The sequence below is a fragment of the Amphiura filiformis genome, chromosome 7 (assembly GCF_039555335.1).
Source record: "Amphiura filiformis chromosome 7, Afil_fr2py, whole genome shotgun sequence".
NCBI classification, from domain to species: Eukaryota; Metazoa; Echinodermata; class Ophiuroidea; order Amphilepidida; family Amphiuridae; genus Amphiura; species Amphiura filiformis.
Genome location: NC_092634.1, coordinates 28,399,180 through 28,421,013, shown reverse-complemented (window position 1 = coordinate 28,421,013; position 21,834 = coordinate 28,399,180). Strand labels below are relative to the sequence as shown.

The 21,834-nt window shown below is 39.8% G+C and overlaps 1 protein-coding gene across 1 annotated transcript; it reads right to left on the bottom strand.

The window, feature by feature from the left end:
- Positions 1 to 975: 975 nt before the first annotated feature.
- LOC140156977 (large subunit GTPase 1 homolog) lies at positions 976 to 21,596 on the bottom strand. Its single transcript, XM_072180024.1, has 13 exons — positions 21,388 to 21,596; positions 15,381 to 15,507; positions 14,631 to 14,751; positions 13,975 to 14,061; positions 12,891 to 13,038; positions 11,850 to 12,138; positions 10,613 to 11,124; positions 9,322 to 9,423; positions 7,008 to 7,150; positions 5,809 to 5,933; positions 3,684 to 3,763; positions 2,810 to 2,956; positions 976 to 1,252 (listed from the first exon to the last, which is right to left on the bottom strand). The coding sequence occupies exons 1-13, from the start codon at positions 21,490 to 21,492 to the stop codon at positions 1,025 to 1,027; spliced, it is 2,214 nt and encodes a 737-aa protein (XP_072036125.1). The 5' UTR covers positions 21,493 to 21,596; the 3' UTR covers positions 976 to 1,024.
- Positions 21,597 to 21,834: the final 238 nt, after the last annotated feature.

Genomic DNA, 21,834 nt, shown 5'->3' with positions numbered 1-21,834 from the left:
TGAAGATTGGGGGATCCTGTAACTTATATAATGTTATGAAAAACTAATTTTAGAGAAAAGTTCAAAAAGTTACCGAGCGCCATTCATTTTATAATGGTTTTTTTCCCGGCAAAACACACCCAATTGTGACTGCCTTACCATTGAAAAGTACAGGAAAACCACCCACTATGCTAGAGGTCAACTCTCCAGACATACTGGCACCCAGCCATAATGGCAACCTCCAGTTCTGCCTATCAAGAATTTATAAATTGCTATTTATAAATAGGGAATACAGGACTGTTCAGAGAAAAATAAAGAAATTGAACCAAAAAAGTGGCCCTAAAACTTTAAAAAAATTACCTTTTAGTTAATTTTCTCCTGAAACAACCCCTTTCCCCCTTCAGCTGACAAACCCTTAATTCCCTTCATACGAAACAGCATGCAATCGACAGCATATCGCCATAAACTAAATATTGCCATCCACGGGGCTGTATAATGTGCATGCAGTAAACCTCAGAGGAACCAGCAAAGAACAATACATAGAATGTTTTAGCCCTAACACCCCTGGATCCCATAAAACCCACCACCCTGTATGCGTTCTCTGGAGTGGGGGTAGGGAGCAGGTACCACATACCTGCATACAGCACCTCCACCCAAACAACCTAATGTTAGGTGAAGGGTTATATATATATTATAGTACTTCTGTTAGAAAATTCATAGAGATATTTAATACACTCTATTTGAGCATCTGCATATCGTCAGCCTGCTACGCTAATTGCCTAAGTAATTTTTACATGTTTCTCATTTGCAATTTTGATTTTCTGAGTTTCCAGCCGCATTTTTCATTAACTTGTGGAATACATCTCTTTTTGTAATTATTGGTTTATTACTCAGAAAATCAAAATTTCAAATGAGAAACATGTAAAAATTACTTAGGCAATTCGTGTAGCATGCTGACGATATCTATTTTTATTCACCCCAAAGTCACGAAAGTCCGGGCCCAAAGTAGTATGTTTTTACCAACAATTAATGATCATCTAATTCTCTATAAACTCTTCTCAGCTTTTCTTTTGCTCTTCTTGTTATTGTGTTTCTTCCACGGCTTTTGACCTCCTACCATACTGATCTCAGAAGGCATGCCATATGCATGATGTGCTGTGTAGTTGTGGACACGACTAAAGCCTTTGACGCCTTGGACTCCTTTGGTGTGAGGCAGGTGCGACTGCTCCCGAAAAAAGGATTCGTCAAGCTTCTTGCCGGCATTAGCTTTTACCTGAAATTGAAATGAGTGAAGTATTAAAAATCATTTAGCAGAAGAATCTTTATGCTGGTTCATACTTTCTGCCGCTTGCCGCTGAGCGGCATGACACTTCATCGTGCCGCTTTCACTTGTCGGCAAGCAGAGCGGCACACCACTGAGCAGCAGCGGCGCGATTCTGAAAGCTACTCTTGCCGCTCAGCACCGCTCCAAAATCGTAGTTTGTTCTCATACGTCAGAGCAGCACCGCTCCGAGTTGACTTGAATTCAACTCCCAGCGGTGCTGCCGTCGCGGCAAGGGGTGGAGTGATCGATATATCGGCTTGCCGCTGGTCACCGCTAGCGTTTCTGGTGCAACTACGCAGTGAAGCAAAATCATCTTTAGAGCGGCAAAGCGACAGGCGGCAGGAAAGTATGAAACCAGCATTAGACTTCAATTAAAGTATTTGTCCATTGTGTTTTCTATCTTATACGGGCCGTATCAAAATGATTGGTACCAATCAGCTTACATGTTTATTGACAAGCCTGCTGCTTCCAAATGCAGCATTGGATCATATTGAAATGGCCATAATTTATTATAGTTTACAACCTTTCACAACATTTATATACAAATTAGGTGCATGGTATGTTGCATTTTAATGTGGCAGTCCTGTCCATAATCACTGGAAACTGATAGGTATCAATCATTTTGATTCGGCCTGTATTGAGGCCTATAATAACACCACTTTTTTTCAATTTTTATGGGATATTCGTCAGGCTGTTTTATATTTTTTTATAGAAGCAAATACATCTATGATCTAACAACCTTATGCCCGATAGAAGAGTACATTGAAATTTGAATTGAAATTTGAATTGAATTGAATTTAATTTTGGGTGACTTTTATTTCAATGCATTGGAATAGAATTGGAATAAAAATGAATGGGCTTGGGCATGAATTTTTTTGGATTGGAATTGAAATAATTGTGAGCATTGAAGAAATTAATTGGTTTGGAATTGAAATCATTTGAGTAATGCTAATTTAATGCATTGAAATTTGAAATCTAAACGAAACATATCTAAGGTGTTATATTTCATTCTCCTGATTAAACCTTCGATGAGGTTACCTAAGTGTGGGGGGATGAGGCTGATGATCTGGTCACACACCTTTAATATTTCCTGACTATTTTCTTAGATTACCTTCTCTGAAAAAATAAGCCAGCCAGCCACCTTAATTCAATAATGAAAATAAGTGTTCTATCAGAAAATACCTAAGGCAGCAATACATAATTTTGTTTTGTGTTTGTATCAAAATTTGAATCACAATTGAACCAAGACAGCTTTACTTATACCCATTTGCAAAGACCTTTCGCAGCGCTTGATTTGGCGCAATTTACGGCATAAATATAAAGTCGGGTTCTAATTGGCTAATTGAATATGTCATCATCACCTCATTTGCAGATCTATCTGCAAAGCATTGCATGACACAGGCATGCCCCAGCTCTTTTTGCGTGATCAGTAGCTATCGGTCAGCAGCTGTGTGAAGGGTCTTTGCAAAACCCTGTAATCATGAACCAAAATGAACCAAACCTCACCTTAGTGCCTTCAGCTGTTATCAGCGGTCTGGATGCGTATTTCCTGTCGTCTCCAGTAGCGTGAGGTTTGCTTTCTTCCGGTGTCTGAACTGGCATGAAAACGTCTGCATCTACACCAGGTGGGCAATTGCAGTACAATAGTTTTCCCTGAAAAATTGAAATCAGTTATCATGTTAACCCCAATGGCACTACCAGCTGAGTTATCGATTAAAATTGGTTACAAAGAGAGCCTTATCATGTATTGAGCGGGTGTTTATATCCAACTGCTAACCATGTTTTGACCTTGTGTTCATTTGGGAGCAATGTGGCATACTGATTAAGGTCTTTGCCTTTGGTGCGAGAGGTCCTGGATTCAATTCCCCGCAGAACCCCCCAAAAAAAATCTAATTCCGCTCTCCCCGTGGCTCATATGGTAAAGGTGGGGCAGATGACCCATGATAAAAGACCTCATTACAGTCAGTTCCGATATCAGGGTAATAAGCCCAATTGTTGGCTACACTTGCCTGTCCTCTAAAAATACCCCGACCAGCTATCTATGGCGACCCCTCCCCCTTCACCAGGTCAATTGTGCCTGGCGTTCCATCAGCGTTATAATGCCTAGTTATGCTCGACATAAAAGAACAATTGCAGATAGTCATAAGCATCACTCAAATTTTTGTGTTTTCTATTCAAATTTGCAATGATCACATCCACTAGTAAAACACAATTTTCCACCAAAAAATTGCTATATTGTACTGACTTTGCACAATTGTTATGCAAAGTTGGCACTATATAGGTGTGATAAACTTTTGCTTCACACACTGATTTAGTGGTATAAACTCTAAAGCAGCATAGTGTCTTTCTGGCATGCATAAACAATCACGGAAGGACCTACCTTGACATAGTCTTTCAACACTACCCTAGCTGACTTTGGTCCATCTGGCAAACCCTTGTGTGTCATGTATCCTCGCATGTCTGCAATTTAAAAATAAGTAAATAAATAAATAATACATGTAATTTATTAAGCGCCTTATATTGCACGCAACCACAAGGCGCTTTACAAGATAAACAAAATACAACTCTAAAACTCTACAATTAATCTACAACTCTAAAATTACAATAAATTATTTACCTATGATAAAAAAAATAACACTAATTAGCAAAATGTGCAATGGTAAAATAACAAGGTAAAAACACATCAGTTCAAGTTCATGCCGTGCATTTTGTCAGGAGAATCATGGAAAAACGATCACAAACCGAGCAAGAACAAAAGGACAAAAAGGCAGCATGAAATTGCACATGACATTAATTGCACTCAGAAAACATATTGTTTTACTCCCACATCAGCATGAGAAAAAAACATCTGGAGCTAAACAAACAGTTTTCATGAAGTAGGTAAACAAACAAGTTTATGTCAAAAAGAATATACAAAAACAAAATAGCAACAACATCAAAAATTTCATATGTTTTTGCTTTTTACGAGGGGGTATCCAAAAGTTTTTGACATCATCCAGAAGTGAAAGAGCTATACCGATGAAATTTTGTCAGTGTAATCACTGGTCCTTATGTACATTATGGTCCAAAATGGTCTCTTAAGTATGTTTACTTTCTTCACAGGTGGCGCTAGATGGGAAGTAGGCGCATAACCTTTTCATGATAAGATCCTCCACTTTCTTGAGTTTTTTCACTGTGGCTGCATCATCCGTAAGTGATGGACGTCCACTTCTTGGCTCATCTGTGAGGGACATGTGGCCAGTTTGGAAATTCCTTTTTCACAAAACAATAGTGCCATATGTTGGGCAATCATCACCGTATATTACTTTCATTTCACCATAGATTTTCTGAGCATTGTAGGCCTAACCCCTTCAAATGCAGGAACTTAATCACGCTGCATGCCTCAATTTTCACCATCTTGCAGGTTATGCGCTTACTGCCCATCTAGCGCCACCTGTAAAGAAGTAAACATACTTAAGAGACCATTTTTGGACCATAATGTACATAAGGACCAGTGATTACACTGACAAAATTTCATCGGTATAGCTCTTTCACTTCTGTGTGATGTCAAAAACTTTTGGATATCCCCTCGTACACCTAGTGACAAGTCTAGCAGCTGTATTTTGCACCCTTTGTATCGTTGAAATTTCCTTCTTGTGGAGGCCATACAGCAGAGCATTACAGGAATCTAGCCGCGAAGTCACAAACGCGTGTACTAAACGTTCAACTGATGGGCGATCAAGGTAACGTCGTAATTTGCCAATGCGGTAGATCGCGAAAGTTGCTGCACGGACAAAGTTCTCGACATGATCTTTCATATCCAATGATTTGTCAAAAACGACACCAAGATTTCTAGCAAATAGGAACACATATAAACACAAGTGCTTCAGATTCAATGAAAAAAAAAAATAAACAAAACAAAGAACAAAACAAACCCAAAACACACTAAACAAAACATTCTTGATGAAGTTCATCAAGACTGTTCATAATAGAGTGTTATTTGTAAATTCATACAACTAGTCCAATAAATCCACTTACATGCAGACATTTCGAAAACTACCAGTTTTCTTTATCGATGCAATTGTTGCAATAGATAAAGAAAACTGGTAGTTTTTGGAATGTCTGCATGTAAGTGGATTTTATTGGACTAATTGAATCAATTTACAAATAACATTCTAAAAACAAAATGGTCAAGGACTTGGAATTTACTACTTTCAAATATTTTATTATTGAAAAGGCCACAAAAGGTTTCCAGTATGTTCAGGTATACTTCAATACTTTGTTTCACCTTGAGTTTAGCAGACTTGCCATCAGTGCTTGTATGTGATTGCACCACAAGCATGCCAACAAGCCACCCTTGTATGCATTTGTATACACATTTGTATGCATTTGTATACACATGCAATTTGATACTGGGACCAGCAAAATATGCACCAACATCACAACCAAATTTGAGGTCAAATAAAATAGAGGTAGGCCGTAACATTAACATACACTGAGTACTTTCCTATTCCCACTATACTTACACCCATATGCATTGATGAACTCCATAGCTGTTGGGGATCTATTGGGGTCTTCACCCTCCTTGGGTTTCACTATGTTGATGCCATAGATGGTCTCTAACACCTGCCTTGGTATACGATGACATATGTAAACATGTGAGTTAAGGTTAAACAATTATACTTGGCACTGCTGACCGGCACTGCTGACCGGCAGTGCCTGATAAGGGTATCATGAAAGTTCACTGCCCACTTTTGTAAAATTTCTTAAAAGTTGCCTTGCCTCCTCTCCTACCAAACTCCTGGTTACACCCTGAGTCTAGTATCTCAGGTTACGCCATTAAGGCCCAATGAACTTGATACTAATAGGGACAGCACCATAAAAGTAATTTTGATTCCACTTATTATTATTCAACAGCTTATTACTTATTAGTCCAAAATCAATCATCTAATGGGCTATTCCAGTTGAAATCCATACACCCTATGTGTATGACATGACCTTAATCTTCCACACAGGGTGTGTGAATTTCCAACGGGGGTTACCTGAATGGGTGAAAATCTACACCCCTGTGAGGAAGATAAAGGTCATGTCTTCCATAGGGTGTGTATGGATATCAACTGGAATAGCCCAATGAATCAAGACATTGCACTTGTTCTTGTACCTTGAACAATTCCCTTCAAAATTGATCACTGCAAAATTGATTGTTGACCAAAATTCCGTACTAATGCATTAAGGGCTCGGATGGCAACATTTGCACAGTATTTTTTCTGGGACATGAGAGCACATCAGACATATCAAATTGCATTCTGAATACAAGGAATTTGTGATATAATACAAATTTTACGGCAAATTTTCAAAAATTTGATATATTTCTTAAATTTTTGATATTTAAAAGTCCTCAAAGTAAACCTCAATCTAATGATATACATTCAAAGTTGGGAGGAAAAACCGACAATCATATGAAAATTTTGACCTTCAGTATTGAAGATATTAATATTTTCCCAAAAGACCTAAATTTGTAGGTCTTTTATGAAACTTCATGTATATCTTCAATACTTCATTAAATAATATCAGAAGGACAATCCTCATATTCAGAATGCAATTTGGTGTATCTAATGTGCTCTCAGGTCCCACAAAATATATTGTGCAAAGGTGAGTGACCGGGCCCTTAAAAAAACAGATGTATGTATCCTTTAAAGGTATAGAAGATTTCAAAAAGGATATGAGAGATATCGGCGGAATGAAGTCCCTCAACTGGTCAATTGGCAAGATTCCATTGATGACCATCTCAGCCTTAGTGGACACAAATGATGGCATGGTCAGACCTGGACAATCACATAGACACATGGTAGGCTCTACAAATAATGTCTGCAATGAGAACAAATATGAAGAAATATTATTACATACTAGGCGGTTACCCGTATTTCGCGGTTCTCGGCTGTCATAGTTATTGGCTTTTGCAGATCTCAAACCTGGGCTTCCTTGGCCAAAGTTACACCCACCGACCAAGTTTGAGCTCCATGAGCAATTTGAAATCTTTGTTTTTTGACCTATGACCTCTCAACCATAGGTCTGACAAAAAGGTCACAATGGAACTTTTGTTTGTTAGTCCCATTTTCACCTACCCACCAAGTATGAGCTCATAGGCAATTTGAAATTTTTACCTTTTTGACCTTTGACCTCTTAACCGTAGGTCTGAAGAAAAGATCACCATGGAAGTTTTTGTTTGTTAGTCCAAGGTCCACCCACCCACCAAGTTGAGTTCCAGAGGGGCAATTTGAAATTTTGACCTTTCTTGACCTATGGCCTCTTAACCTTAGGTCTGACGAAAAGGTCACTGTGGAAACTTTTGTTTGTTAGTCCAAGGTCCACCCACCCACCAAGTTTGAGCTCAATGGGACCAATTTGAAATTATTACCTTTCTTGACCTATGACCCTCTTAACCGTAGGTATGACGAAAAGGTCACCGTGGAAACTTTTCTTTGTTATTCCAAGGTCGACCCACCCACCAAGTTTGAGCTCCATATATAGGAGCAATTTGAAATTGTTACCTTTCTTGACCTATGACCTCTTAACCGTAGGTATGATGAAAAGGTGACTGTGGAAACTTTTGTTTGTTAGTCCAAGGTCCACCCACCCACCAAGTTTGAGCTCCATATGGGCAATTTGAAATTTTTCCTTTCTTGACCTATGACCTCTTAACCGTAGATATGACAAAAAGGTCACCGTGGAAACTTTTGTTTGTTATTCCAAGTTCCATCCACCCACCAAGTTTGAGCTTCATAGGGGCAGTTTGAAATTTTTACCTTTCTTGACCTTTGACCTCTTAACCGTTGGTCTGATGAAAAGGTCACCGTGGAAACTTTTGTTTGTTAGTCCAAGGTCAACACAATGGCATGGCTAGATGTGCCATTTAAAGTATTTGAAATTAGACTTCAATTGAACTTGACCCCGTCCTTGACCTTTGACCTTAAAAAATATAAACTCGTTCTTCCTCATACCAAGCTGCACCCACCCACCAAGTTTGAGCCCCGTATGACCTACGGTGGCCTCACATTAGCAGTCACAGACAGACAAACAGACAACTCTACAGAGAATAGCGTAAATAGCGTATTATTATATAGATGTTCCAACTCCAGTGACACCTCAATAATTGTCATTTGCATGTATTGTAATAGGTATTTATAGCATTTTACATTGAAAAATCAATATAACATGGGATGTAGTGTCAACACATGCATGATGGTATCACTGAAGCTGGAACATAATATTATAATAAACAGTTGTGTAGTGAATTTTGACTGTCCAGTGCCATTCTTCAGAGTCCACACAACCAAAACAGTCCCCTATAATCTAATGTGTAAAATGGCAGCTAAAAATGCAGTTTCTTCAGCTATTACATGACTGGATGCTTCAAATCTGCAACAGCAGAGGGTTTGCGGCTGGGGGCAGTTGACTTGTGCTCGAATGTACAAGTTCATACATCGGCCAGACAGGTAGATAACTCGGAGATAGACTGAAGGAGCACAAGTCAACTTCCCCCAGCCGCAAACCCTCTGCTGTTGCAGAGCATAAAACAGAGTCTCACCACAACATTGACTGGGAATCCACAAAGGTGTTAGCCAAGGATGATAGAGAGTACCCCCGCTTAGTGCGGGAGGCCCTCCAGATCAAGAAGAAATCGCCAGAACTAAATCGCGATCAAGGACTGGAATTGCCAACCTTATACAACGCCCTCATTTGACCAAAAGTTGCCAATGATCAACAAAAGGGCAAGTCCATCACAACATCTTAGGACTTCTTCTGATGAAGATGTGTGTCACACATCGAAAATTCAAGGTTAGTGATTTTTTGTTCTGAAAGTCAGTTTAAACTTTTGGAAAATGGAAAATGTAATTTTGCAAAATTAAACTTCCTTAACCTAAAATATTGGCTATTTTGTATGTACATTCAGCAAAAGGCCAAACAATATCTTTATTTACTTGCCCATAGAGCTAATTAGTGGCTGCTATATTTGTCAATTTGTAGGCCTTACTGACCTGGAAATGTTTGGTTCTTCCTGGAGTAGCTGACACTGGTACTTTCTTCTGCTGTAGTAACGCATTGATGGTAGAACTTTTACCTACATTAGGATAGCCAACCTGTATCAAAAATAGGATGTTAGGATTTATATCATTTATATCATTGTTTTCTTTATCATCAAAGTTTGTAGCAAAGTGTATCAAAAAACAACCAGAGAACATAATTCAGAGCATCCTACAACACAGAACACACTGCTACATGTATGTGCTTCTTACAGCAATTGAGACAATACTGATACTTGCAGGTTCTCATAATCGACACAGAATGAGAGACTTGCTGCATCCAAGGAGGGTGGGTTCTCACAATCATGTAAAGGTGGTACTGGGTTGTGCGGCCAAGAGTCCCCTTTTCAAGCTCTCCGGCAATTCCTACCCCCAAGACCCACATTGGGTCATGCTCCAGTTCTTTAGCCTCAAACTTTGACAATTATAGCTCTTTAGCTCAAATTTGGGAAAAAATGGAATATTTTAGCTCTACAGGCTATGATTTGACCCAATTTTAGTTCACTAGACTCCCAAAAGTGTTGTTATTTCAGTTCAGCAAGCCCCTATTTTGCCAGAAAATCAGTTCTTAGTTCCCAAATTAAAGTTCAGTGCTTCGCGCCACACACCCTACCAATTTAAGATGAGTACCCGCAACCTGCTGCTTCATCATTGATGAAATTATTTAAAACTTGATTGTGTTTGCTTATATTATAAAAACCAACAAGCTCCAACTGTTTTAGTCAAAATCAGATCATGAAATTTGGTATAAAATGGGAACCAGCCATGTTTTTCTCTGTATACTTATACACTCAACCATAGAGCAAACAATATACGGTAGTAACTCAATACCCTGAGGTGTTTGACCAACAGAATTTAAACCAAAGAACCAGGACTGCTTGTAATATACTACTACATGCAATAGCGTGGCCTATTATGGGGAAAAATTGGGGGTATATGGGTCCTTGCCGATATTATGTGGAAACAAATGAAAAACAATAATGCATGATAATCACACACTATAGATAACGCACTTCATTGCTCCTTGGCCTTAAGATGTATTCAGTGCGTCACCTCGCCCAACAAAGCATGTCTAGTATCGCACACATGCACTGATTAATTTCAGGTGCATTTCAAGCAAAATGTGAATACCCCAATTGTTGCCCCATGCTTGTACCAAGATTTAGATAGCAGTCAAGTTCTGGTTCTGTGGGTTTAATTCTATAATGTACTGTGGGATGTTGTAACAATCTTCATTGCTCCTTACCATTCCAACAGTTGTAATTCCATCTTGAACTTTCTCCTTCCCATCATGCATTGCATAAAATAGTGCTATCAGTTCCTCCCCATTCACCAATCTTGGATCATTATAAACCTTTCTAGCCCCATAAGAATCAACATCTGATTCATTATGATCACTACATCCTCCACGCTGATCTGATTCTTCAGGATTGACTAAATCTGTTCTTTCATTATCATTTTCACTTTCACTGTGAGTTCTTTGTGATTGCGATTCTTCCGTAGATTGTGTAGGTAACTCAGTATTTCTAGAATCAGTATCTTCAGCATTACTAGTTCTTTCTACTTCATCAGCTTGCTTTTCATTGCTGGCATGTCCTTGACCACCAGGAGCTATAGCAGCATGTGTACTGCCCTCTAGCGTTGAATGTTCATCAGTTTGTGTACTGGAGGAATCTTGGAGGGAGAGTTGTTGTGTTTGAGCTGCTAGGTCATCTCCTGCCGATTCATTTGGATTCACTTCATCACTCGGTAACTCATCTGGAATGAAATAAAATAAACATAGAAATTAACTTGAAGAAAATCCGGAAACTGTGCAAAATCAGTCCAGTTAATTATGCACACCTGACAAACTCATGAACTGATAACTAACAACAGCACCATATTATTATTGCTGACTTTGTGTCACAATTGGTATTAGGGGCAAACCCAACCTCAAGACATCAAGAAGGATATATGTGTACATCCATAGCAACACAATGCATTTGTCGGATGCTACATGTGTCTTATTTCACATAATAGCTAGGAATTAATACCAGACTCATCTCAAGTGGAGGTTACTTCAAATCATCCCTGAAGTCACTCACATAGTTAAGGAGTGTTCTCTGTATTCTTAAACTATGTGACTTGGGGATGATTTGAGGTGATCTCCACTAGATATGAGTCTGGTATTCATTCCTAGCTATTACTTCAAAAGAGACACATGTAGCAGCCGACAAGTGCATAGTTTTGATATGGATGTACACATATAACATGTGGGAAAAGGGAGCATGCAGGACATCTTGGGCTATTCCCGTTATAATCAATACATTCCCCCTTAACCGTCTACAAAGAGATTGTGAATTCCAAATGCTTGTTTACCTGAATGGGTAATCTACACCCCTTTTGTGAGAGATTAAGGACATGTCTTCCATAGGGTGTATTTTAAATGGAGTATCTCATAACATGATCAGATGGACCAAATGATGATAAAAAGATAACTATACCTTGTAATACAGCAGCTGGATTAGACACCTCTACCTCACTATCCTTCAAATCCTCTTCTCCCTCATCCTGTCCTCCCTCTTCCTCCTCCTCCTCTTCTTCCTCTGATCCTTCTTCCTGGAGGCTTTTTATTCGTTCCATTTCCAACACAGCTGACCAGAAAGCAACTTTCACGCCACGTTGGGAGAAATAATCAGCCCACAGTTTCCTTTGTGTTGGTGTGAGTAGATCTGCCTTGCTGATTAATATCATATTCTCCTTAATCTTATTCACCTCTTTAACATATCTTTCCTGAAACACAATAAAATTACATAAGGAGTGAAAATGTGTTAATTCACTTCGTGAAATACCAAATGCTGAATGCCATCTGTATTGCTAATGGTCTAATTCATTTGGTCTACATAATCATGTTCAGCCTGCAATGCTTATGGTTGCAGTCTGCTACATCAAAGGTTCATTATGTCGAAGGTCCGCTATAAGGTCCGCTATGTCGAATGTCCACTATGTCGATGGTCAGATGGGTCAAAAGTCTGCTATGTCAATTATGAAATACAGTTCACTATGTCGAAGATCCGTATGTCCACTATGTCAAATATGAAATAAGGATCAAATATATATCAAATACGAAATATGATTCGCTATGTCAAATCTAACCTTAACCATAACCTTATCCCTTGCCCCAATGCTAACTGGTCCTAATCCTAATATAAACCCAGCCATATCCTATGCTGACCCTATTTCATATTCAACATAGCAAACCATGTTTCACATGAAAGTGAACCATATATTATTATTCAAAAGCCTTATTTTTCGACTTATTAACAAACCTTATTTCATAATTGACAAACATGTAGCAAACCTTACACATAGCCAACCTTACAGTGGTATGACAAGATACAGAGGGAACTTTAGCAACTCCCCCCCTCCCCCCATGAATTGTTTATACAGTCTAGATTCTGTCTCCTATAGCCCTATACCACAGCATTATTGCCTTCTGCTACCCCCACATTTATAAAAGTTTAGTAACACCACTGAAAGCTTACCAGGTCTTCACATCTGAATAGCAATGGATTCCTGGAATCCACTATCTGAATGATGATGTCACTCCTCTCTATCACTCTCCAGAGCTGACGCCAAAACTCTAGATTTCTTTCAAACGGTGTGATAACCAAGTGCTCCTTCTCCTGCAGACTGAAACAAAGATTACATCATATTTCTATATTTAGCTTTTCAATAAATAGGCTTTGAGGGCCACTTATAACTTCATCGGACTGGTCAAAATCCTGCATTTTTCTGACGTGGTCGAATGTCGAACAATCAATATAACTTATAACTTTATTGGACTGACCAAAATCCTGCATTTTTCTGAAGTGGTTGGATGACAAACAATCAAGGTGTTAGCCAGATACCTTTCTTTAACTTCTTCCAGTTAAGTGCATTTAAAGCTTCAGTACTTGAATCAAACCTCGTACTACATGTGCCTGTAATGGGGTGCCACATGCAGGAGAAAGTTAAATTAGCTTTTCATCTGCACTGTTAATACTTCATGTGCTGGACACTTGCAAGGGATTTTGGTTGCTTGTAAGATGGATTTTATGTAAATTATTTTTTCTTTTTTAAAGCAATATTGGTTTGTCATGTACATGTATAGTATAGTTAGGCATATACCATAAAGGTTTAATGGCGCTATGGGCTCCCTTGACAGTGGAATTTTAGGCACAACCTAAAAGTGCCCTCCCATAAAATTCCCACCAGCAAATAAGGGCACGGAACCGTAATTCTTCATAAGATTTCAGAAGAGGGAGCTCTCTATTTGTACATGAAATTTACCCCAAGGTAAAGGAGCCTAAGTGCGCCATTTGGCAAATCTTAACGGTACGTATCAACTTCAATGGAGTTAACAATATTGGAGTTATGCAAACTTGCCAAATTATGTATACTTTGAATCAAATTACGTGTGAGCAATCATGATAATAAATGATAGATATTGGACCTGAAAGTTTTTGGCTACCTCCCTGCCAAGCAATAAATGTCATCATAAAGCAGCATTACTAATGTAGCGTCATGTAGGCACTTTTGAGCTATTATTTTGTCTTGATAGATACCAACCAGTATGGTTTTACTTACAGTGCCAGTTGTCTTCGCCATTCCAAGAATGAATCTCTCTCACTTTGATCAAGCTCTTCTGCTGTAGTGTCTGCATCCCACTTGGGTCTGTTAACAGAAGGCAAAACATATTTTATAATCAAACAATGGAATCATCATCTTTGTTTCCTACTCAGGCAAACATGACAAGCTCGGCTTCCAAACAATGTCACAGATCATACATATACGTACAAGGTGTGTCTACACCAGAATCTGTGCATACACCAAGATAGTCTTGATTCAAGCCTATCCATCCGAAGCAACATATGTTACTGCCCCAGTTATTGTGGTGCTGTGCTGAGCATAAGTTATTGTGTGGAAGTAACATCAATCAACGGTGACAGATTCTTTAGCAATGGTCATGCTCTGTAAAACTAACAGTGCCAATGGCCTTGTGTGCTCGCTTCGCTCGCACTATACTACGTGAAAGTGCTCGCTTTGCTCGTGCTAATGTTGGCAGTATAAGAAGCTGGCGCTGGGGGCTATGGAGATCAGCTAGCCATTTATAAGAGATCAGCTTATAATTGAACAAGACTAACACACAGACTTTTAAATCCTGCCATTTCATGCAGACCACATTGGAGTGATGACACAAACTCAATAAGCAAATTGTAATATATAAAGATCTATTTTTTTACCTTCTTGGTATTTTCAGCAAGTCTTTGTTGAGTTCTTGTGCTTCCTCTATGGCTCTCACATCCTCTGCTGATGGTAGGCCAGTGTGCTGCTGTGGGTCTATCACTTTGATATTCAACTTCTCTGTCAACCAAAATAAAACCATACAAACTTGTAATTAATGTAAAACCCTAACTACACAGTGCACTACAAAATACTACAGCTGAAAGCCACTGCGCATGCATGCATCTAACATGATAACGCAATCACCCCAAGTCATATACCAACCGATTCATTGGCCGGGCCAGGGCCAGCGAAACACCAATAGCAACTGGTGGGTGACCTAGTGTGTGGCATACGAGGGGTCTTGGGTTCAAATGCCACCCCAAACAAACAACTCTTTGATCATCTTCTCTCTTCACCCATATATTTCCCTTCCATTTGCACAGCACTTGAGATTTCACTTTTCCTCCATCCTCTCCAGGGAGCTAGAAATTGGGGTTTTCCTGTCATTTGAATAAAATTAAACCTTTAAAACATTTAAAAGACTTCTACATCCCATTGGGGGTCCAAAGAGTACAATGGCCTTGTTTTGCAAATCTGGTCTACTATAAAAAGGTCAAAAGTTTTTATCAACAGCATCTATCAAAGGCATTAATTTTGCCCATCCCAGGAGCAGACTCCTTGTCTAAAATGACGAGGCAGACAGGTGACTAGCTCTTTAGACACTGACCGCCCCCCCCCCTCCCTGCAAACCAACTGGGCTTACTTACCTGCTGTGAATTCTGTGCCAGCAAGCTGGGCAGTAGTAAGGAACTCATCTAGAGCACTCTGTTCTGTGATTGATGTCAAGTTAAGTCTCCCCCAGTCGTAGCCATCATTTAATTCACTTGTGTGCCTCTGAAATCAACATCAACAATCAAAATTAAGCCAAATAAAAATACTCCCACCTCAAATTCTGGGATTACCTGTACTCTTTTTTTAGGTGTTTTTTTTCCTTAGCCAAATACTGCAGAATACTGGCAGTGAAAGCCAGTATTCCAATGCTAATCAAACATGGTGGATAATCATGGCCAATTGGCCATGTTTCACTTCAAGATCGTGAACTGCGAGCAAAGTCACTGGTCATCAAATTCAATGGTCAGATGGTTGAAACCACAACCACAGACCATTAAGGGGGTACTACACCCCTGTGGTAAATTTGTGACTATTTTTGCATTTTTCTCAAAAAATAATAACACACTGGTAACAAAAGTTATGCATATTTTTGGGGTAAGGGATCCAATTACTAGTACTACACTGAAATTTCAGTACCGGTAACTCAAGACAAGCGGTTCAGCATATATGATAGGAAATGAGGTACATCCTAGCGGTACCTTATTTCTTATCATAAATAACGAACCGCTTGTCTTGGGTCACTGAAATTCCAGTGAAGTAATTGGATTCCTTGCCCCTATAATACACATAACTTTTGTTACCAGTGTGTTATTAGTTTTTGAGAAAAATGCAAAACTAGACACAAATTTATCGAGGGGTGTAGTACCCCCTTAACAACAGTCAAAGTCCATGTGCATTGTATGCTGTGAATTCTTGCATTATTCATGAGGGCCGATTGTTCCATTGGCCATTGTGCTGTTTCTAGCAATCACGTCAGCGTTGTGTGCCTCCGTGTACATGTATACGCGATAGAGCGTTACATCAACTTACGTGCCTTCACGATTACGCGATAGACTGTAAAAATACGCGGCAGGTGTGTAGCAGTTTTGCCTATTGAATTTCATGGAACAATCATCCCTCATCAGGTGATACTCCCAGACTTTCTGCTTGTACGCGGTCTGTTACATTCAATGGTTATCTTTTTGTCCATGGTTGAAACACACTTTTATTTTAGCTATGGTGGCAGTGCGTTTGCATTACAAATACTTCAAGGACACGGACATAAACAACACACCGACACACAGAGGAATTTTTTTTTACCGAGGACCTTACTGGGTCATGGACTAGAGTGGTCGCACTCTTTTCGAGCTCCCGTTTTTGATCAATTTATTATTTTTTATCAACTTTTTTGGCTTATTTTTCAAAATTGACCCTCCACAAGACATTTATTAGTACTAAGGATTATTCGTAGCGAATTTTTTGGAAATTTTGGACCACTGGAGCTGTTTTTAATCAACTTTAAGTTTTCGCGCCAATTGGTGTTTTTAACTGTGTGTGGACACCTGTGTGAATATTTGCTGCGTCACCAACGAGTCTGATTTGGACAACGTTTTGCTACCATCTTTGCGGCAGTATTCTACCATCATCCACCCTCCTTTTTAACCAGTTTTGGATGTGTTATTTTGCTGGTGCTGTTTGATGTGATTTACCAATTTTAATAAGGATTCAGCTGTTGACTTTGTGTGAAATTTTTAACTTTGTGAAAGAGCCTCGCTATTTTTATCTAACCGGCCGCCATGTTTTTATCGGGATTTTATCAACTTCAACTCAACGTAAAAATCAACTCAGGGGATCTTCAAATTGCGTAGGACTTCATGCATTGGTTTGTATTTCGCTGTATGTGACGGGACGCAGCTTGCTCAGCGTCTACATGATACCTGGAATGAGAGCCACGCCCATTACGGTAGGATCTTGCCATTTTATGATACAACTTTTGACCCAATCCAATTTAAATTTCATGAACTTGCAAACTCTTCGACCTCAGCAGTTTGCTATGTCGACTTCGCTACCCAAGTATTTGTGACCCAATGCAGTAGATATGAAATGCTTAAAATGAGAGGCTTGTACTTTGAGAAAACGTTTGGTATGTTGACGAACTCTCGCCCAACTGGAACTTTTATGGCCTTTAAATTCATGCTCATAATCCTGAGTGGTGATGTTGAAATTCAACCTGGGCCAACTAAATCAATCCCTCGTATCCCTGTACCATGTGTAGTGCGGAAGTGCGTGATTTGACGATTGGGCCCTGGAATGTGACAAATGTAATCTGTGGTCACACATCCAATGCTGTGACATCTCCGAGGAAGAGTATGCTGATTTCCAAAATCAATCATCCTTTGTCTGGTACTGCCCTGGATGTGACTTCATGAATTTCAGCGATTCAATTTATCATCAGCTTATTGATGATGAAAACCCATTTCGATTTTTGGATGCAGTTCATTCATCTTCAGACTCTGACAGTGACATTCAATCGCCCTTTACTGGTGTCGAAAGTAGAAATATTGTGCCGCCCAAAAGGGCAATGTTTCTACAAAGCCCAAGACTACTGAAACCCAAAGCCAAAGCAAATGGGACTAGCCGGCGTAACCTTGGTAAAAAGAATGTGGAACGTGAACTGAAGTTCATAAATCTGAATGCCAGGAGTCTACGAGGGAAGATTCCTGAATTTCACGCGCTCATCGATGAGCATAGACCAGATGTTATTTGTGTAACTGAAACTCATATTGACAGCACAATACCCACTTATGAAATATTTCCTGACAATTACAATGTCTATAGAAAAGACAGAAACCTTGATGGTGGAGGTGTAGCAATCGCAATTAAAAACAATATTGCCAGTCTACCATGTCTCAATTTAGACTCGGACACTGAAATAGTGTGGGCGCAAATTTTGTTAACATCTGGTAAAACATTCCTTGTGGGGTGTTACTACCGTCCCCCCGATAGTCTTGTTGGTGCTTGGAAAGACTTGGACGCCTCGCTTGAAAAAATTCCTCAGGATAACAGAAGTATTCCGCATATTATCCTGAATGGTGACTTTAATTCCAAAACCATTAACTGGGGTGATGGTATTCAAACTGCCAATCAGGTGAACTGTATCTTGTTGACATAGCCAACAAACACTTTTTGTCTCAGCATGTGTTAGAGCCCACTCGAATAACGAAACAACAGCAACTATTCTGGATCTTGTATTTAGCTCAATCCCTAGCAGCGTCCAAAATGTTGTGATTAAACCTGGGATTAGCGACCATGAAACCGTTAGTGGTCAGTCAAAACAAATCCTAAACAGATGCCCAAACCACGGCGTAAGATTTACTGCTATGGCAAAGCGGACTTCGATGGTGTGCGTACTGACATGAATAAGTGTAAACAGGACTTTTATGCAAATGACCCTAATACAAGGACTGTTAATGACAATTGGAACAAATTAAAGGAAGGACTTCATGACGCAAGGGAGTCATTCATTCCTTCTAAGATGTCTTCAACACGTGACGACCTTCCGTGGGTTAATGCTAAGATCAAACGTCTCATCAGAGCCAAAAATCGCATCCATAAAAAAGCTAAGCAGTCCGGGAAAGCTATCTTCTGGGAAAAGTTTAGAGTTGCCAGAAGAATTGTGAAACAGGAGCTCAAAATGAGCATCAGCGTCATGTTGAGTCTGTCGTGGAGAATCTGCAAGAAAATCCTCGTGGTCTGTGGAAATATGTTAGAAGTAAGCGCATGGAAAATCAGGGTGTGCCTACACTCAGAACCCAGGATGCTCAGCATGTCACCGACACGGACAAAGCGCAAGCTCTTGCTGACCAATTTAAGTCAGTCTTCACTGAGGAGGACTTGGATAAGATCCCTTTCATACCTACTAAATTACCGACTGTGGCTGATATCAACGTTACAACTGAAGGTGTGCTGAAATTGCTCAAGGAGTTGAACATTAACAAAGCAAGTGGACCTGACGACATCAGTCCCAGAATGCTCAGAGAAACAGCTGAAGAAATTGCACCAATTTTATGCGTGACATTTTCCAGCAATCTTTGGATTGTGGTGAGCTTCGGAGGATTGGTTATTGGCCAATATTTCTGCTCTGTATAAAAAAGGGATAAAGCTCTTCCTTCAACTACAGACCCGTCTCGTTGACTGCTGTGTGTAGTAAACTTCTTGAACATATTGTGCACTCCCATATCAGTCGTCATTTGGAGAGATTTAATATTCTAACGCCAAAGCAACATGGCTTTCGAAAACATCATTCCTGTGTTACTCAATTGATTCTGTCTTCGCATGATTGGGCAAAAGCTGTCGACGCTGGTCACCAAGTGGACATTGCTATATTCGATTTCTCAAAAGCGTTCTCGACACAGTCCCGCATGAAAGACTAAAAGCCAAACTTCACATGTATGGAATTCGTGGGAAATTATTGAACTGGATCATCAGCTTCCTCACAAAAGGAAGCAAAGAGTTGTTACCAATGGTGCCAATTCTGAATGGGACAGTGTAGACTCCGTGTACCGCAAGGGACAGTGCTTGGCCCCTTATTGTTTTTGCTATACATTAACGACATTACGGACAATCTGCAGTCGGAGATACGTCTTTTTGCAGACGACTGCATTTTATACAACATTGTTAAAAACACTGCTGACTGCGAGAAACTTCAGAAGGACATTGACCAACTTGACGAATGGGGTAAAAAATGGCAGATGCAATTTAACGCGAAGAAGTGCTTTATTATGAATATGGGCAACAAAAGGGAGAAGCTGAGTTATAACTACAGGCTCCAAAATGAGACTTTAGGTACAGTTGAGCATCATCAATACCTGGGGGTATTCTTATCGCATAAATACAAATGGGATCACCATTACAACCATACTGCAAAAAAAGCTAACCAGGTCCTGGGAATGCTGAGGCGTAACTTGAGGGGGTGCTCTAAATCAATCAAGAGCACCGCTTATCTGGCACTCGTTAGGCCGCTCCTGGAGTATGCTGCCAGCGTCTGCGACCCTTATGAATCTAAGTATATCTACAAGTTGGAAATGATACAGCGCAAGGCTGCAAGATTTGTTTGCAACAGTTATGACCGTCATGCTAGCGTCACTGACATGATTAGGGATTGGAATGGGACACGTTAGAACACAGACGTGAAGCTACCAGACTTTTGCTTATGAAACAAATTCAATTGGGTGAATCAGCTATTCCGAAATCATTAACTCCGCCAGCAGTTAGAAGATCCCGCCGCTCAACAACTGGCAACAGTCAACAGCTTAACCAGACCCACTGCAGGACAGACGCACTCAAATTTTCTTTTATTCCCCGGACAACAAAAGATTGGAACAGACTACCCGACAACATAATCAACAACAGCTCAATCAACTCTTTCAAAATCCAAGTATTAGATCACATCCGGGAAAGAGCCCAATCTAGCCCATGACCACATTACCCTCACCGTGGCTCTACATGGACTACATAGTCTGTCGTCACGTACCAACGAAGAAGAAGAAGAAGAAGACCTAAACACGCGTCCTTGCTACACAAACCTTGTTAAACGATGTAAAAATGAGGTTTTATACCCTACTACCCCTGGCTACTACCCCCTCTATAGTTTAACGTCCTCCCAGTGCGCGACAGCGTTAACCGGAATTGAATTTATTCGTTATTACCGACCTCTTGAGCACTTGACATAACAACCCACCGACACACCGAGGACACACACACGTTTGGACTTGTAAAAATTTGGTCTTTTTTTTTCAGGTCCTCGGAAGTATATGTAATGCACGGGGCGGGGGAAGGGGGTGCGACCGGTGCGTGTAAGTGTGCAAAAATGATAAATTTGTCAATTTCTATTTTTATAAACAAAAATGCAAATTTACTCTGAAAACATATTGATCAATGTTGATGGGACAACTTACAAATGCATGAGTCTCGGGATATGAGTTCCTCATACCATCAAAAATCATATCTTATCATGCAAATACATGTCATGAAAGTTGAAACATGAAATAAGCTTACATGACACATGGACAATATTACATTTTGATTTTAAAATTCATGAATTTAAGCTTACTCAGTACTCACCCATGAATCGCCATCAATGGCAAGACGATTTGTATTGCCACGAGCACGACGAGTTTTGATTATACTCTTCCCTAAAGTGGCATTGCTGTTCTTCTTCTTCCCCATACCTACAAAGATATTACAGTTTAAAGAACGTTTTCATAAAGTTTCAACAATATTTTTGGACAGTGCGTAAAATGTAAACACGATCTGATGCGTGGTCAGTCACGTTGTGCAATATATTGTTGTTAGCCTGAGTCCCTTGGCCCCGATCTCGAAACAATTCAAAATGGCGGAATAAAATGGCCGTTTCGGCCCTGATTTTAGACTGCTGCCCTCAGTCGTCAACCGTCTGGATTGACGACTGAGAAAACTACGTGGAAAAAAAGTGACGGATTTTGCAACAGGATTCCTGTGGCATAGAGCATGCGCAGTTGTGTCCAAATTGACCTTTTGACCGATTTTGTT